General features: G+C 44.9%; 1 protein-coding gene across 1 annotated transcript in view; it reads left to right on the top strand.

The window, feature by feature from the left end:
* The window catches only part of NCKAP5 (NCK-associated protein 5), a 914,632-nt gene that overhangs the window by 817,450 nt on the left and 82,790 nt on the right, over positions 1–14,392 (top strand). The window contains 3 exon segments of the mRNA XM_006894461.1: positions 2,480–2,668; positions 8,229–11,947; positions 12,831–13,008. Of these exon segments, the coding sequence (XP_006894523.1) occupies positions 2,480–2,668; positions 8,229–11,947; positions 12,831–13,008 (4,086 nt within the window).

The raw sequence follows: 14,392 nt of genomic DNA, 5'->3' as shown, positions 1-14,392 counted from the left end.
GGTTGGAGAAGTTTTTGGATGTGCATAGGGATTTGATTCTTAGAAGGTTCCATTCATCTGTTTTATCTTCTCCTGGTTGTAGAGATTGTACTTTTTAAAAAATTAATTTTAATGAACATTTACAGAGACTTTGGATTTCCGTTCATTCCTTGTTGCATTTTTCTCTGTCCACCCCTCCCCCCAGTTCACTCTTCTCTTTGAAAAGTGAAAGAAAAATTCTTTCATTATTATTCAATCCCTCCCCTCAAGTCCACTCCACTATGCAGCCTTCGTTCTGGACTCCTGTCATGACAATAATACCGAATCACATATCCCTTTTAAATAGTTCTCTCCATCATCTATTTCAATGCAGTATGCATTATTTATTCCCTCTTTCTCAGTCTCCCCTCAACCGTCAGTCCTGTTTTACAACAGTGGCACTATGCAGTATTTGCCTTTTTGTGACTGAGATATTTCACTCTGTATAATGTCCTCCAGGGTCAGCCATTTGGAATAATATTGCGTGAGTTTCTTGCTTTTCAATGCAGCATAATATTCCATTGTGTGAATATACCACAGCTTCTCTATCCATTCGTTTGTTGATGGGCCCTTAGGTTGTTTCCATCTCTTTGCTATTGTGAACAAAGCCACGATAAAGATGGGTGTGAGCATTGTACTTTTTAAAAAAATTACTTTTGGGGGAAGGGCACTAATTGCAAAATTACATAAGCTCATTAATGGCATGCACATTATTGACATAAAACACAATTTTTGATATGAGAACCCTCTATTGTTTGGACAGCCAACTAACTATGAAACATTTTATCTTTTATAATAGAATCTCTTGATATTAAAGTTTTGTTTTCTATGGCACATGGTTTCCTGTAAGATGTCACCAGATATACCATAGACATTTTATTCTTATTTAGAATGTTGTTGAAGCCAGTGGGACCACAGGTATAACTTGGTAGAGCTGTTTCATGCTACAAACGAAGACATTCAAATCCATGAAGGTTACAGTCTTTCTTTTCTCAAGGTCGCATGGCTAATGGCAAGGTGTTGTCTTTGATCCAGGGTGCTCTGGTGGTGTAGTCTGTAGGGGGTGGTGCAGTCTGTAGGGAGTGGTGCTGCTAATTCAAAGGTGGTGCCTCTTTGGAGGTGAGAGTGACTCTACAAGAGAAAGATGGTCAGTCTCCTTTAGTGCCGTTCACGTCCTTCAAAATCCAGAAAGTAGTCAGCTATAAGTTGGGTCTGACTCATCAGCAATAAGGTGAATTAGACCCTGTGATCCAGGTGACTAGAGTTGCTATTTAGTGCTCATACTCGCTCATGAACCTTATAATAAAAGATGCTTAAGGTAGAGTTTTACTCTGCCATATTCTTTTCATTATATTGTTGTTGTTATATGCCATCAAGTCGCCTGTAACTCATAGTGACCCTGTCCTGAGCCAGTCTCACTGACTCCAACACACCAACCCCCATTACCCTAGACACTGTGTCAATCCATCTCATCTGGGATCTTTCTCTCCTGTGCTCTCCCGCCATCTTTCCGAACATGATGTCCTTCTCTAAGAACTTGTCCCTCCTGGCCATCTGTACAAAGTATGGGAGATGGAACTTCAAAATCCTAGCCTGCAATGAGCAGTCTAGTTTTACTCTCTCCAGGGCACACCTGTTAGATTTTTTGGTTGTCCCTGTAATGTTCAGTACTCTTTCCTAGCACCACATCTCAAAAGCATAGATTCTTCTTCTGTCATCTTAAGTCATTGTCGAGGTTTTGATGTTGACCTGATTTTTTGCCTGTGTGACTGTGTAAAGTGAGGCAGCACCCATGAGTGTCACAGTTCAACTGACCTCCAGAGAGGTTTCAGTGAGTGATTCTTTTTCAGAACTAGGTAAGCAGGCCTTTTTTAGGAAGAGCCTTTAGATAGACTTGAACCTCCAACCTCTCATATAATAATGATTGTTTGTAATACTTAAGGACTTTTATTATAGGGCAGACACCTTTATATATACTTCTAGAAACTCTTTTTGGTCTTTACACCAAACTTATGAGGTAGATGGTATTACCATTCACTCACTCACTCATGGCTGAGGAATCAACATGAACTCAGAGCTTGCATTCCAGTGGGCTTTCAGAGGCTGTAACTCACATGAGAGAAGATTTCCTATCTTTTTCCTACAGCACTGCTGGTGGATTTTACCACCCACCCTTGGGTTGGCCACACGACTCCCTAACCATTAGGCCATCGGAGCTACTTATAGGGTACATTGTATTATGAATCCTTTGAAAAATGAAAATGTGACTCTGAGAAATGAAAACATTGCCTCATCACCACAGAATAAGAAGCAGAGCCAAGATTTCAACCTGTAATCTGTCTGACTCCTTAATGGTAACTTGTAACAATTATATTGTTTCCTTCCCCCTAGATGTGAAGTTGCATTGGTATATATTCTGTCCTAAGCAAAATCCTGGCTAACAACTGCCCCACTTTTTCAGGAACACCAGCTGAATGGAAAATCCGGAACCCCCACTTTAAGATGTGCTAGTTTGGGGGTACCTCTTCCCAGTCATCTCTGTCCTGCAAACAGCTGCAGCAGCAGCGAGCTGTCCCTGACAAGCACCTGCAGCGAGTACTCCAGCGGCTCCTCATACACATGGAATGATGGAAAGACCCCCGGGAAGAGGGTAAGGAACTCACACCTCCAAGAGAGCCAGAAAAGCATCGTGTGTGTGTGTGTGTGTGTGTGTGTGTGTGTGTGTGTGTGTGTGTGTGTGTGTGTGTTGCCGTTGAGTCAACCATGACCCATAGTGACCAGCTCCTGCACCATCCTCAAATCTAATAGGAGTTGTTAATAAGGGGAATGGCAAGAAAGAACTGAACATTTTCGGAGTACTTATTCATCTGTTCTTCACAAAAACCACACAGGGAGAGCAGATGGAATGCACAGATGTGGGCAGGTGAGAGGGATGGCACACATGACCATTCATTAAAAAAACAAAAAGGGAAGAATTACACAATTAGATACTTGTTTACCTTTAGAAAAGGAAATTGGTGCAGAGAGGCTCTTACTCCCCAGAGGTGATGGGCCATGGGTCACCTGACACACCAATGATGGAGTAGAATGATCTGGCCAAGTGACCTGCTATCCTGGGAGGGAGTTTGGGAAGACATTCCTTTTTGTGCTTTGGTGGATGGCACCAAGATCAGACTGCAGTGCAGGGCCCCGGAGCACAGGAGCTTCCAGCTCTCACACCCGCTCAGATGTTCCAGTTAGTTCTGCAGCCCTCGTGCATTGCTGTAATAATCATCACTTGCTGTGCCTTCTTGCTATAAATACTGAGCAGGGTCATTCAGCAAGCTGTTGCAGACCACAAAAATTCCAAGGGAAAATTCTCTCCAATAGAATAAGAGAGATAGATGGTGGGTTATCCCAGGGGGAAAAAAAATGACCCAAAGGTTTAGGAGTCTCTCTCTCTCTCGTAGAAATTTACCCCTCAAGAATGTCATGTGCTATGTTGACCTTCTCTACTCAATCCTGTTGCCTCATCCAAAACTGAATAACATAAATCAGAGGACGGCTTAGCAGGGAGAGGGAACCACAGTAAAAGCCAGGACTCACAGCCTGAGAGAGGGTGGACATATCCCTAGCAATATTCTAGACATTCCTTTAGCAGCTTTTTAAAGAACTCCTACTGCTAAATTATTCTCACCTGCAAAGCTAAGGTCCTGCCACTCTGAACAAACGTTTTTACATACTACTTTAGTAATTTCGTAGTGTTGGAGAAAAATAAAAGAGCACACAGGCTCATTAAACTCCAAAGCATGGTGTTTGGAAATCATTGTTCCTCATATTTTATATCAATTTAATTTTAATATTTCAGAAGCAGAGACAGTAAGGGAGGAAAATCCATAACTCTTGGAAAATATTGGTGAGGGAGTCACTGTAACACACCTTGGAAAAGAACTCAGAAAAAGATGTCAAGTGTGAATTTAGCACTGATTCTTTTGGACTCCTAGTTCCAGTGCGAAGTGTGGGACTGGAGTGTCACTGAAATTGCTGCCTCCAAGGGCCTTGCCAGAGCTCAGAGTATGAACTCAAGGGGTGTGGCTCCTCCTGGGGAGATAATGACAGATCTTTTTTTTCCTCTGTTGTTATCACCAACTCCCAGCACCCCCTGCTCTTTTCTTTTCCCTATCAGACATCTTTCTCTCTCTCTCTCTTGTTCTCTCTCTCACACTCTCCTTCCCACCTTCCCTCTCCCTCTCTCTTATTATATCTTTTTTCTGAAATTCTTCTAGTTAGAGATATTCGTGAAATTCTAAGGAAACCTCTCCCTTGATGGAAGAAAATGAAGGTTCTTAAGACACTTCATCCACCTGCAGATGTGTTCATGCAGAGATATAATAGGGCTTTCCTATAGTGTGGTCATGGAGCACCACATGTACCTGGTACATCACACATTTGAAAACTTCCACTTCTCAAGACCCTGGAAAACTAGGCTCCATCCAAGTACCCCTGTGCAGCTAGTAACATACTTCAACTTAAATCCACCAGATGCTCTGCTGGAGAAGGAGAGGGCAATCTCCTCCTGTACCAGTCAGATCTGATTTGATGGTACACGTAAAAATAATACACTAAAAATTAAAAAAAAAATAAAAACATACCTCAACTTGTTAACTTCTATTATTCAAAGAACAATCTGCATTTCTAACTGCATGCCAATTGCTCATCTTATATTAACTACTCTGATTAGTTAGTTAATACAATGTGAATCTAAATATGAATATAGCACTAACATATAGAATAATAAATATATGGATATTGACTCTCTTTAGCTCATGAGTATCTTTTTGTGTGGGAGCAGGAAAGAAGGATGTGTGGCGTGCACCAATCTCCATCTCACTGAAGAATTAATGGGTATCAATGAGCAGTTACCCTGTGAAACAGCTCGTGCACATTCGAAGCGATCAGTCATATAATGCTCACAACAGCCTTATGAGGTGTGTCATGCAGCTCTCCCATTTTGCAGATGAGGACTGATGTGCTGAAGAGATAAAGAGCCCATGATCTTACAGTCAACAAGTGGCAGAGCTGGGAACCAGGTCTTAGAGCCTCGCTCACCCAGTCTGCCTTTGTGGACATTCTGATTGAGCTTAAAGCTTGGAGAGTTTCTCTGTAGTTGTAAAACCAAGAATGGTTTTGTCTTTAAAAAAAAAATTGTAAAACTTTGTAAGACAATTAAAAAAAAAATTTGTAAAACAATTGTAAAAATTTATTATTGAGGCAAGAATTGGAAAAGGACTTTGAGCATGAAAGGAGCCTCTGCATGGCACAATAAAGAAACCCATCTCCTAATGGAGGTCAGAGGGTGGAATCCACCCAGAGTGAATTCTGAAAAGACAGCCGTTGAAAACCTCATGGAGTTGAGTGCTACACAAACACACATATTCCACCTCATTTCACCATGAGGTGGAATCTAGCTCAGCGGGGACTGGTTCTGGACACAGTGAGCCCAAAGTCCTCCCCGATCAGCAGCACCATTTAACCAACCACACATCGTCTAGAGCCACTGTCTTCGAGCTTTTTCCAACCAGGGATGAAGTTGCCTGTGAGAAACACAGGATCCTCCCCACCAGCCTCTTCACAGGGCATTTGTGTTTTGCTTTTGCTTTTCTTTTTAAGTTTCCATGTTACCCTAAACTTTTCTCAAGTAGTTGGATACCGTGACCTCCTGAGGAAAACTGGCTGAGAAATATGACTTATCTCATGTGACTCTAAGCCAGGGCTCTTCAGCAGCTGATGCCAGGATGAAGCAAAGCACAGCTTGGCAGACCCTGGATGAGTCTGTGAGGAGGTGGGCATCAGAGCTAAGCACCACTTCTATGGGGGTGGACAAATCTGCCTTTCCCTAGCTTGGCCTGGAGTACTCCTGCCTGGCTTCTCTCCTTTATTGTTCCTGTGGCTATGGGGACCATGGAAATCCTTCAGGCCAAGTCCTGCCTGCCCAGTGGTTAGTCTATAAGACCCAGTCTCACTAAAGGGATTTCTCCTCATGTTGAACAAGTTTTCAAAGGTGAAAGGAAAGGAGGGAGAAGAGGGGAGCCTTGCCAAAAAGCATCTGCCTCCAGCATCTTCAGACCTAGAGTATTTTGGCGAGTATTCTTTTACTGAAATAATAAGTAAGCATGTATACATTATTGATAACAAGAGAAATTTTGATGTAAATGTCTGAGATATAAACAAATGTTAAGAGTTCATTAGAAAGGTCAGCTTCCAAAAGACATGTTCTGGATATGCGTATGTATTATTAGTATGCAGAGTGAGCCCTTAAGTAAATGCACTTCTGAAATGATGGGATTCATCCATGGAATCCTCGATGTTAATCATATGGGCTTTTACAAAAGTAAGAGGGGAGCCCCCACATCCCACATTTTCCCTCTGCTGATTTGTTGTTAAATTGTGCGAGCTCCATTTGGAATTATTTCTGTTCTGACACTGATTATTAAAGAGGGGAGTGGCCCAGCCTGACCCTTCAACATGAACAGGACTGAAGACTCTAACCACCACGCCTGGACACAGGCGTTCGGACCTCTGCATAGTCAGTTTTGAACTGATTTGGAAGCTTCAGACTATCAAAGGAGGCTCCAGGGAAGCTGTGGGTTCAATCTTCACTCCTCCTCTTACAACTGTATGGTCTGAGGATGACTAATCTCTCTGAATCTCCATTTGCTTCATAGCAAAATGAAGAGTAGGCTGTCTCTCTCACAGTGTTGTTTTGAAATTCATTTACTCTGTAAGTGACTGTAAGTGAGATGCTCAGTAAGTGTTAGTTTCTTCCTCTACCTTTTTGGTTTGTTTTGTTGTTGTTGTTGTTGTTGTTTTGTCTTTATAACAAGTAAGGGAAAATAAGAAATATCTATATAGCATGCAGTTTCCCTTGACATTTCCTGTAAACTTTTCAGAAACTAACGCTGGTCTTCGAGAAAGCACCAAGGGCAGGAAAGAGACCTTTCTCGGTTGTGTTGATAGGTGCTATTGAGGCAGCAACCAGTAGCAGTGGGCCTGTGGACAGCAGAAAAAACACTGCTGAGTCCTGCACTGTTCTCGCAGTCTGCTGTGCCCATGCAACTACCCTGTTAGCCCGTCTCATTGAGGATCCTCTGGTCTTTTACTGTCCTTCCACTTTTCCTAGCATGATACCCTTTACTATGGACTAGCTTCTCCTGACAACATGCCCAGAGTAGGTGAAATAAAATCTCTCTTTGCTCACTCCAAGGACCACCCCAGTGGCACTATTCTGAGATATATGCTTCTGTTCTCTTGAAAGCTCATAGTATGTATGTTCAATATTCTTCACCAGTATCACAATGCGAAGACATCAGTTTTTCTTCCTCAGGCTTCTTTATTCATTCTCTAACTTTCACATGCATATGAAGCAATTAAAAAATACTATGAAAGACACCTTTAATGTCTTTAAATTTAAAGACACCTTTAGATTTAAATTTAAATTTAAAGACACCTTTAGATGTCTTTAAAATGACATCTTTGCACGTAAGCACTTTAAACAGGTCCTTGGTAGAAGATGCATCCAATATCATGTAATTCTCCCTACTTCCTATATGGACTCTGTTGTGGGGCCATATTGATCTTGTAGATAGTCTTCAACTGTCCTTTAAATATATCTTTCCCAGCTCTAGTTCTTAAGCATTTTCTAGCTAGAAGGCTCATAATTACCCTCAGATTCTAAATATGTCCAGCAGCTTTACATATGTAAGAGTGTTGTTGTTATTGTTGTTGTTGTTGTTATGTTGTCATTGTTGTTTACCATGAAGTTGGAACCAACCCGTAGGTGACCCTCTAGTGGGTTTTCAGAGGCAGTTAATTGTGCAAGAGGAGATTGCCCACCCTTCTCCCGAGTTAGCTAATATATGCACTAATTAATTAATTCAATCTAGTTATATTTCTTGGAGAGGGACATCATGCTTGGAACAGTTGGGGTCAGTGAAAAAGAGAAGACCCTCAGCCTGATGGATTGACACGGTGACTGCAGCAATGGGCTCAAGTGTATCTGAGATGCTGAGGATGGCACAGGATAGGACAGGGTCAGATCTGCCCTTCACAGGGTCACTGTGGGCCATGCTTGACTCAACGGCACCTAATAACAACAACAGTGATAAATTCTTTTCTTTATTTGGAATTCAGATGATTCAGCCCTTGCTAATATCTATTTTGTTTCCTCCTAGCAGTCTTCACAAAACTGGGATAAAAGGCTAAGTATTGGTTCGTCACTCCCGAGTGGCTTTGCTAGCACAACAGATGCGCTACCTCCAACTCGTATCAAGGAAAGTCATATTTTGGAAGGACTAAAGAAACTACAGAAGCGGAAAGTGCTCCTTGAAACCCCCTCCATGGTAACCAAATGGGGCTACAAAGATTGCATGAATTCAAATGAAGGAATCTATTCTCCGGGAGTTAAGTGCACCAGCCTCAAGGCCTGCTCACCCTGCCAGCCAGCTGCTGTGGGGAGCCCCTGCAAAGAGCAACACAAGGCGTTTGCTTATGACACGGATTCCCACGATGATGCTGATGAGGACCCAGCCTCCGTGGCCCTGCTCCACACGCTTCCAGACCAGCGCTGCAGGCTGAGTGGCTGCAGATTAACCCAGAGTGCTTCCAACAGTCTGCTTGGCTGGGAACCGAGTGGAAAGTCCTTTTTAGAAGGTGCTGCCTTGATTTACCCCAGGGAGAGGCCTGAGAAGCTGAGCAGTTGTGTCAGCCACTGTCCCTTAGAGGGAAAGCTGTGCCCCAGAGGGCAGATGCCTCAGTTAGAAAGGACAGGAGGTGGCCACCACCAGGGCTGCCTGGCCCTCCGCCCCCAGCTCTCAGACACTGATGACAGTGAGACGCTGGATGAGCTGCACATCGGGAGCAGTGATGACAAGAGCCCCTCGGACCTGTCACTGGCTGCCGACACAGACCGGTCCGTGGAGAACCTGGACATCCTCCTTGCACTTGGAAAGCCTCAACGTGAGTCTCTTGATGAGAAGGAGAAGCAAGTACCCATCCACTTAGAGAACAAGCCAAAGACGTTTAGTTTCATTAAGCAGCGAAGGGTTGTGAAAAGGACTTCTTCAGAAGAATGTACAACACTGATATTTGACGCAGAAGATGGTGAGCCCATTGAGTTCAGCTCCCACCAGGCTGGAGCTCTCACTGTGAACGGGAAGGAAGTTTCCATCAGGCAGGCCTCTGCTGGGCCCACAGCCAGACACACTGACTTTTCACCTCAGGGAATTGCTCACGTGCAGCAGGGAGCTGGTGCCAGAGACTTTCTTTTCTTACATAGATCTGAAGTGGAAACTGAGCGAAACATTCCAGAAGACAGTGTCGATAATACTCCCTCAGCACCCACGGGACCTTGCGGCCTGAGGACAGTAACACAAAATAACACTCAGCGACAAAAGCTAGCCAGACTAGTGCACAATACATCCTGCCAGAGTGGCCCGAGGTCTTCAGTGTCCATGAGCATCCATCAAAAGCAAAATCTGACAAAAATACCTGCCCGGGGGAGGTCAGCATCTCAGAAATCAAAAATAACGGAGCCTGAAGCCTCCTCAGCGGGGCCCTCAGCTGAACTGGTGACCACTGACCAATCACCGGGCTTCATTCCTGGGAAGCTGTCCCAGTTCAAGGGGACCGAGAGCCCAGCACACCTTTTGGATTTACGGCCAGATTCACACATTCCACAGCACCTCACTCAACTTCCTCTAGGCTCCAGAACGCCCAGCAGAAGGGCCCCATGCTCCAAGAGTCCCATTCCAGGGTCACGGTTGCTGTCCAGGCCCCTCATGGAGCCAGGTGACCGTGGAGACCCCCCCACAAAGGATGCACAGCCTGACTTGGGACCAGAGGCTAGGGGAAAGTCCCCTCCTCTTCCCCCGGGAAGGTCCTTGTCACTACTGATCAGACCCAGTTATGACTATTTGTCACCATTTTCACCCAGCAAGCCTGAAGCCAGGGTTCCCAATGAAATGGCTAAGGCAGTGTTGAAACCCTCCCCTCCTAAAGGATCCTCCGCACCTCAGGCCATGACTGAAGTTCAGGGGAAGAAACCTTCCGTGGCCTTCAAAAAGCCCCTCTTCCCTAACCCTCCACCCTCCACAGACACCATGGTTCATGCCAGATGCCCTGGGCACCCCACCTCCAGCTCTTTTGCAGTGATGGCTCCTGTACCTCCAAAAGTCTCTCCAAAGAGAGGCATCCCTAAAACCTCTCCTCACCAGACCCCTGGGACCACAGAGGCAGACACAGGGTTTCACACTCCCAGGAACTGTCCCTCCACCCAAGAGGTCCTGGAAACACTGTCCTCCAAAAGTGTCTCCCCAGTAAGAAAAGGACAGCTGACCAACAGTGCCCCCACATCAACCAAGACCCCATTTTTAGAGTCATCATCCTCTCAGGTTAACACGCCCTCCCCAGTGACGCCCCAGAGAAGCCACAGTGCCATACCCGGCTGTCTCAGTGTTCATGAGAAAGGCCTGAAAACCCGCCTTCCGGTGGGCCTCAGAGCTCTCCTCAAATCTCCCCAATTGCTCAGGAAAAGTTCCACGGTGCCGGGGAAACATGAAAAGGACAGTCTAAACGAGGCCTCAAAAAGCTCGGTGGCTACAGGAAGGACTCAACAGGAGGACAGGAAGGCAGCGAGCCCCGCAGAGGATGGACAAAGCCTGAGCCTCCAGCCCAAAGACAGGCCATCCCAAGGGTGTTCCCAGGAGCAAGCCCTACTGGACCCACCAGAGCACTGTGTCCCAGGGGCTGATGGAGGAGATGGGGGAGAAAGCAAATCTGTGAAGCGATCACTATCCGCCAGCAAGCCGCACCTCAAACCAGCTCTGGGCATGAACGGGGCCAAAGCCCGCAGCCAGAGTTTCAGTGCTCACTCAGGGGACAAGCCCCCCACGCCGCCCACGGAAGGGGCCAGCAAGGTCCGCACGCAGATCATCACCAACACTGCAGACAGGGGCAGCTCCCTCACCCGACAGAGCTCCTTTCTGGAAGGCCTTCCGAGCAAGTCCCCTTTCCTTCCAGCCCCTGAGAGCCTGTCCCAAGCTGGGAGACCTCTGGGGCTCCCTTCCTCCCGCCAGAGCTCTCTGGGGAGCACAGGTAGCTCTAGCAGCCAGCACGACAGCCCAAGCAGGTTGCCTTTGAGGGTCCCTGCAGAACCCGAAGAGCTCATCAACCCTCCTGGGTCGGAAGACCAGCTGGCCTACACCCAGGGCAGCTGCCCCAGCGTGGTTGTGCCTGAAGAACAAGGCAGTGACCACTGCAGGTGCCCAACCACCCCAACAGGCTGTCCTCGTGTCCTGCAGAGCCCAGGGAGGGTGCAATGTTCAAGCAGTTTGGAAACAGGCAGGACACCCCTGGTGGAAACTTGCGGAAGGCATCCCAATACATCTGCTCCCAGGCTTGATGCTGTGAGTCCAGAAGCCCCGTTGTCACCATCCATTGAAGAAAAGGTCATGTTGTGCATTCAGGAGAACGTGGAGAAGGGCCAGGTGCCAACCAAGACCACCCCCACGGGCACCAAACAGAAGCCAGGGCCCTCATTTGCCAGCTGGTTTGGTTTCCGGAAGAGCAGGCTTCCAGCGCTCAGTAGCCGGAAGGCAGATGTCTCCAAAACCAAAGAGGAAAAGAAAGAAGCAAAGGGGCTAGGGTTTGGAAATAAGCAGCTAAATTCTGAGAGAAAGAAAGAGAAAAAGAAGCCTGAGGTACCAAGTGAGATGGAAAATGAGCTCAGGGGGGAAACTGAGTCAGCAGGTGGTCCAGAGGTTAGTTCCCACAGCAGACAGCACCCGAAGCCATCACAGGACATTTACAACCAATTGGAGTTTGAACCAAGAAATAAACCCAGCTCTGTCCCGTGTTCACCAAAAGATACCTTTATGGCGGAGCTTTTGAACAGGTAACTAGGGAGGAGAGGGTGGTGATGGAGGGGACCCTGCCCTGGTAAGTAGAATTATTGGCTTCTTAAACATTAAGTGTCAGGCAAGCATGTCTTTCATACAAGAAGAAATGCATTGCAGCAGTCTTTTCTACATTAGCCAGAATTTAAACAATGAAGTAAAAGTTTTCAATAAAATGATAATTCAGTGCCTGTTACTTTGTTAACCAAACCAATGATCTTTGAAATTAAAGAATGGGAAGTTTTACCAAGGTTGATGGAAATTCAACCTACGCTAAGAACCACAAATGCATCCGCATGGCATGAAATGGAAGAAATTAAGTACACGTTTTAAAGTATATTGGACTCATTGATTGTACCACGTAAATGTATACTTAGAAACTTTCCAGAAGTAACTACATTTTCTGCTGAAATGTGTTCAGCATTCATTCTTTCCAGTGGCTTTCACTTTACCTTCCCTCATGATCATAAAGGGAGCTCTCATGGCCTAGTGGATAAGGAGGTGTGCTGCCAACAAAAAGGCAAGTGGTTCAAATCCACCATCTGCTCTTAGGCAGAAATCTGGGCATTCTCCTCCTATGCAATGTACAGCCTCTGAAAACATGCTAGAGGGTCAGCTATGAGTAAATTCTGACTCAACACGGTACACAACAACAACATGATCGTAGAAGTAAAAACATTATTACTTTACCAAAGCTAAATTTACTATACAGTAGCTGAACCCTCAGATAAAGATTTGCTTAAAGTCCATGAAAACTACATATCACATAAAGGTCTAAAGCCAAAGAGATGCGTGGAGGTTAGTGTACGCGTTAAAGAATTGGAAAAAGTAGAGTGAAGAAAAGCAATATAATTTACCAGAGGAATCACTTTGTACCTGCAGAGTTGATAAGAAAGGAACTCACCAGACAGATGGTGGATCGAGTAACGTCTTTTACCAGAGTGTGTTAAAGGGCAGCTCCCAGGGCCCCTGTCTTGCTGGAAGCACTGTCAGCAATCAAGGAAACCACAAGAAAAACATCAAAACTAAAGTGGATGTGGACACACCAAATGATGCGCTGGTGAGTGCTCTCCCTGTCCTGGTTAGAATTATTCCTCTGTTCTGAGATGGGGTCCTGTGATGATGGGGAAATTTGGACAATAGATTTTAATGGGGGGAAATATGTCAAAGAAAAACAGACACAGAGAGAGAAGGTTTGGTGAGAACCTCAGGAGGAACCCAGCAGCTTGAGTGGGAATGGATGAGCCTGATTTCCACCAGCGAAGCCATTGTTTCAAACAGCAGTATAATCACCGTGCAAGGTGGGCAAATGTTGCTGCTGATGTCATCATCAAATTATAACCACGTGCTGGAGATCTGATGATAATCTCCAGCATTACCAACAACACTGACAGAATGAACATGATTATGAAACTCAGAGGATGAAACCATTTACAAGACTATTGGCTATTTGAATGCTTTGGCCTAGACACTACTTGCCATGTCTCCTAGACAGAAGATTTTAAGACTAAAATTTATTTTGGAGAATTGGTTCCCTGTCAACTTAGCCTTCAGATTGCAGAGGCCAGAACCCAGGTAGTTGATTTCCTTTAAATTAAAAAAAAAAAAGAGGGATTCATTTTTATATTTCTTCCAGTCATGATTATTTCAACTAATATTTTAACACTACCTTCAATTACATTTAATTCCCTTATATTATTTTAATGCTCAAATAATTGACTTAACGATGTTCATTTTTTCATGTACTTAAAACAAAATAATGCTCTCTTTACAGAATTAGTGTATCCACTTCTTGTACTCTCATAAGAGGCTGTAAAATGTAATACGTGCTACCCATTTTCTACGGGAAAACTTGAGTAATGGCATTTTTGTTGTTGAGTGATGTGAAAGTGGAAGCGATTTGTAAAGAGCTCATGGCTGTCATTATTAGTTGTTGTTTATTGTTAGGGGCTATTGAAGCTCTTGCGCCCGTACAGCCCCTAGGAATGAGACACTGTCTCATCTTGTTCCATTAATTGTTCCGTGTACTTTAGTTGACTACTACATGATGGACTGACGTGGTGACTGCAACATCAAGCTTGAACAAGGCAGAGAATGTGGCGTGGGCACAGGATAGGGCAAGGAAAGGACATTGTCACTTGCTGTTATTGTGGTTGTTAGGTGCTGTCCAGTCAGCTGTGACTCATACCAACCATGTGAACACAAAATCTCAACTTTGCCCCATCATGTGTAATCCCAGTAATCAAAGATGTGCTCAAACCCATTGTTACAGACATGGCATCCATCCATCTGCTAGAGAGTCTTCCTTTCTTTCTCCATTAACAGCAGTTACTAGTTACTAATCACTTGCTATGCATCAGAGAGTTGGACAATGACTAGGGAGGATAGAAGGAGAATTGATGCCTTTGAGCTTTGGTGCTGGAGAAGAGTATTGAATTTACCAT

The sequence above is a fragment of the Elephantulus edwardii genome, unplaced genomic scaffold, assembly GCF_000299155.1.
Source record: "Elephantulus edwardii isolate Elephantulus edwardi_28Jun2011 unplaced genomic scaffold, EleEdw1.0 scaffold00143, whole genome shotgun sequence".
NCBI classification, from domain to species: domain Eukaryota; kingdom Metazoa; phylum Chordata; class Mammalia; order Macroscelidea; family Macroscelididae; genus Elephantulus; species Elephantulus edwardii.
The sequence above is the reverse complement of the archived record's forward strand: the minus strand, read 5'-3'. Positions and strand labels throughout refer to the sequence as shown.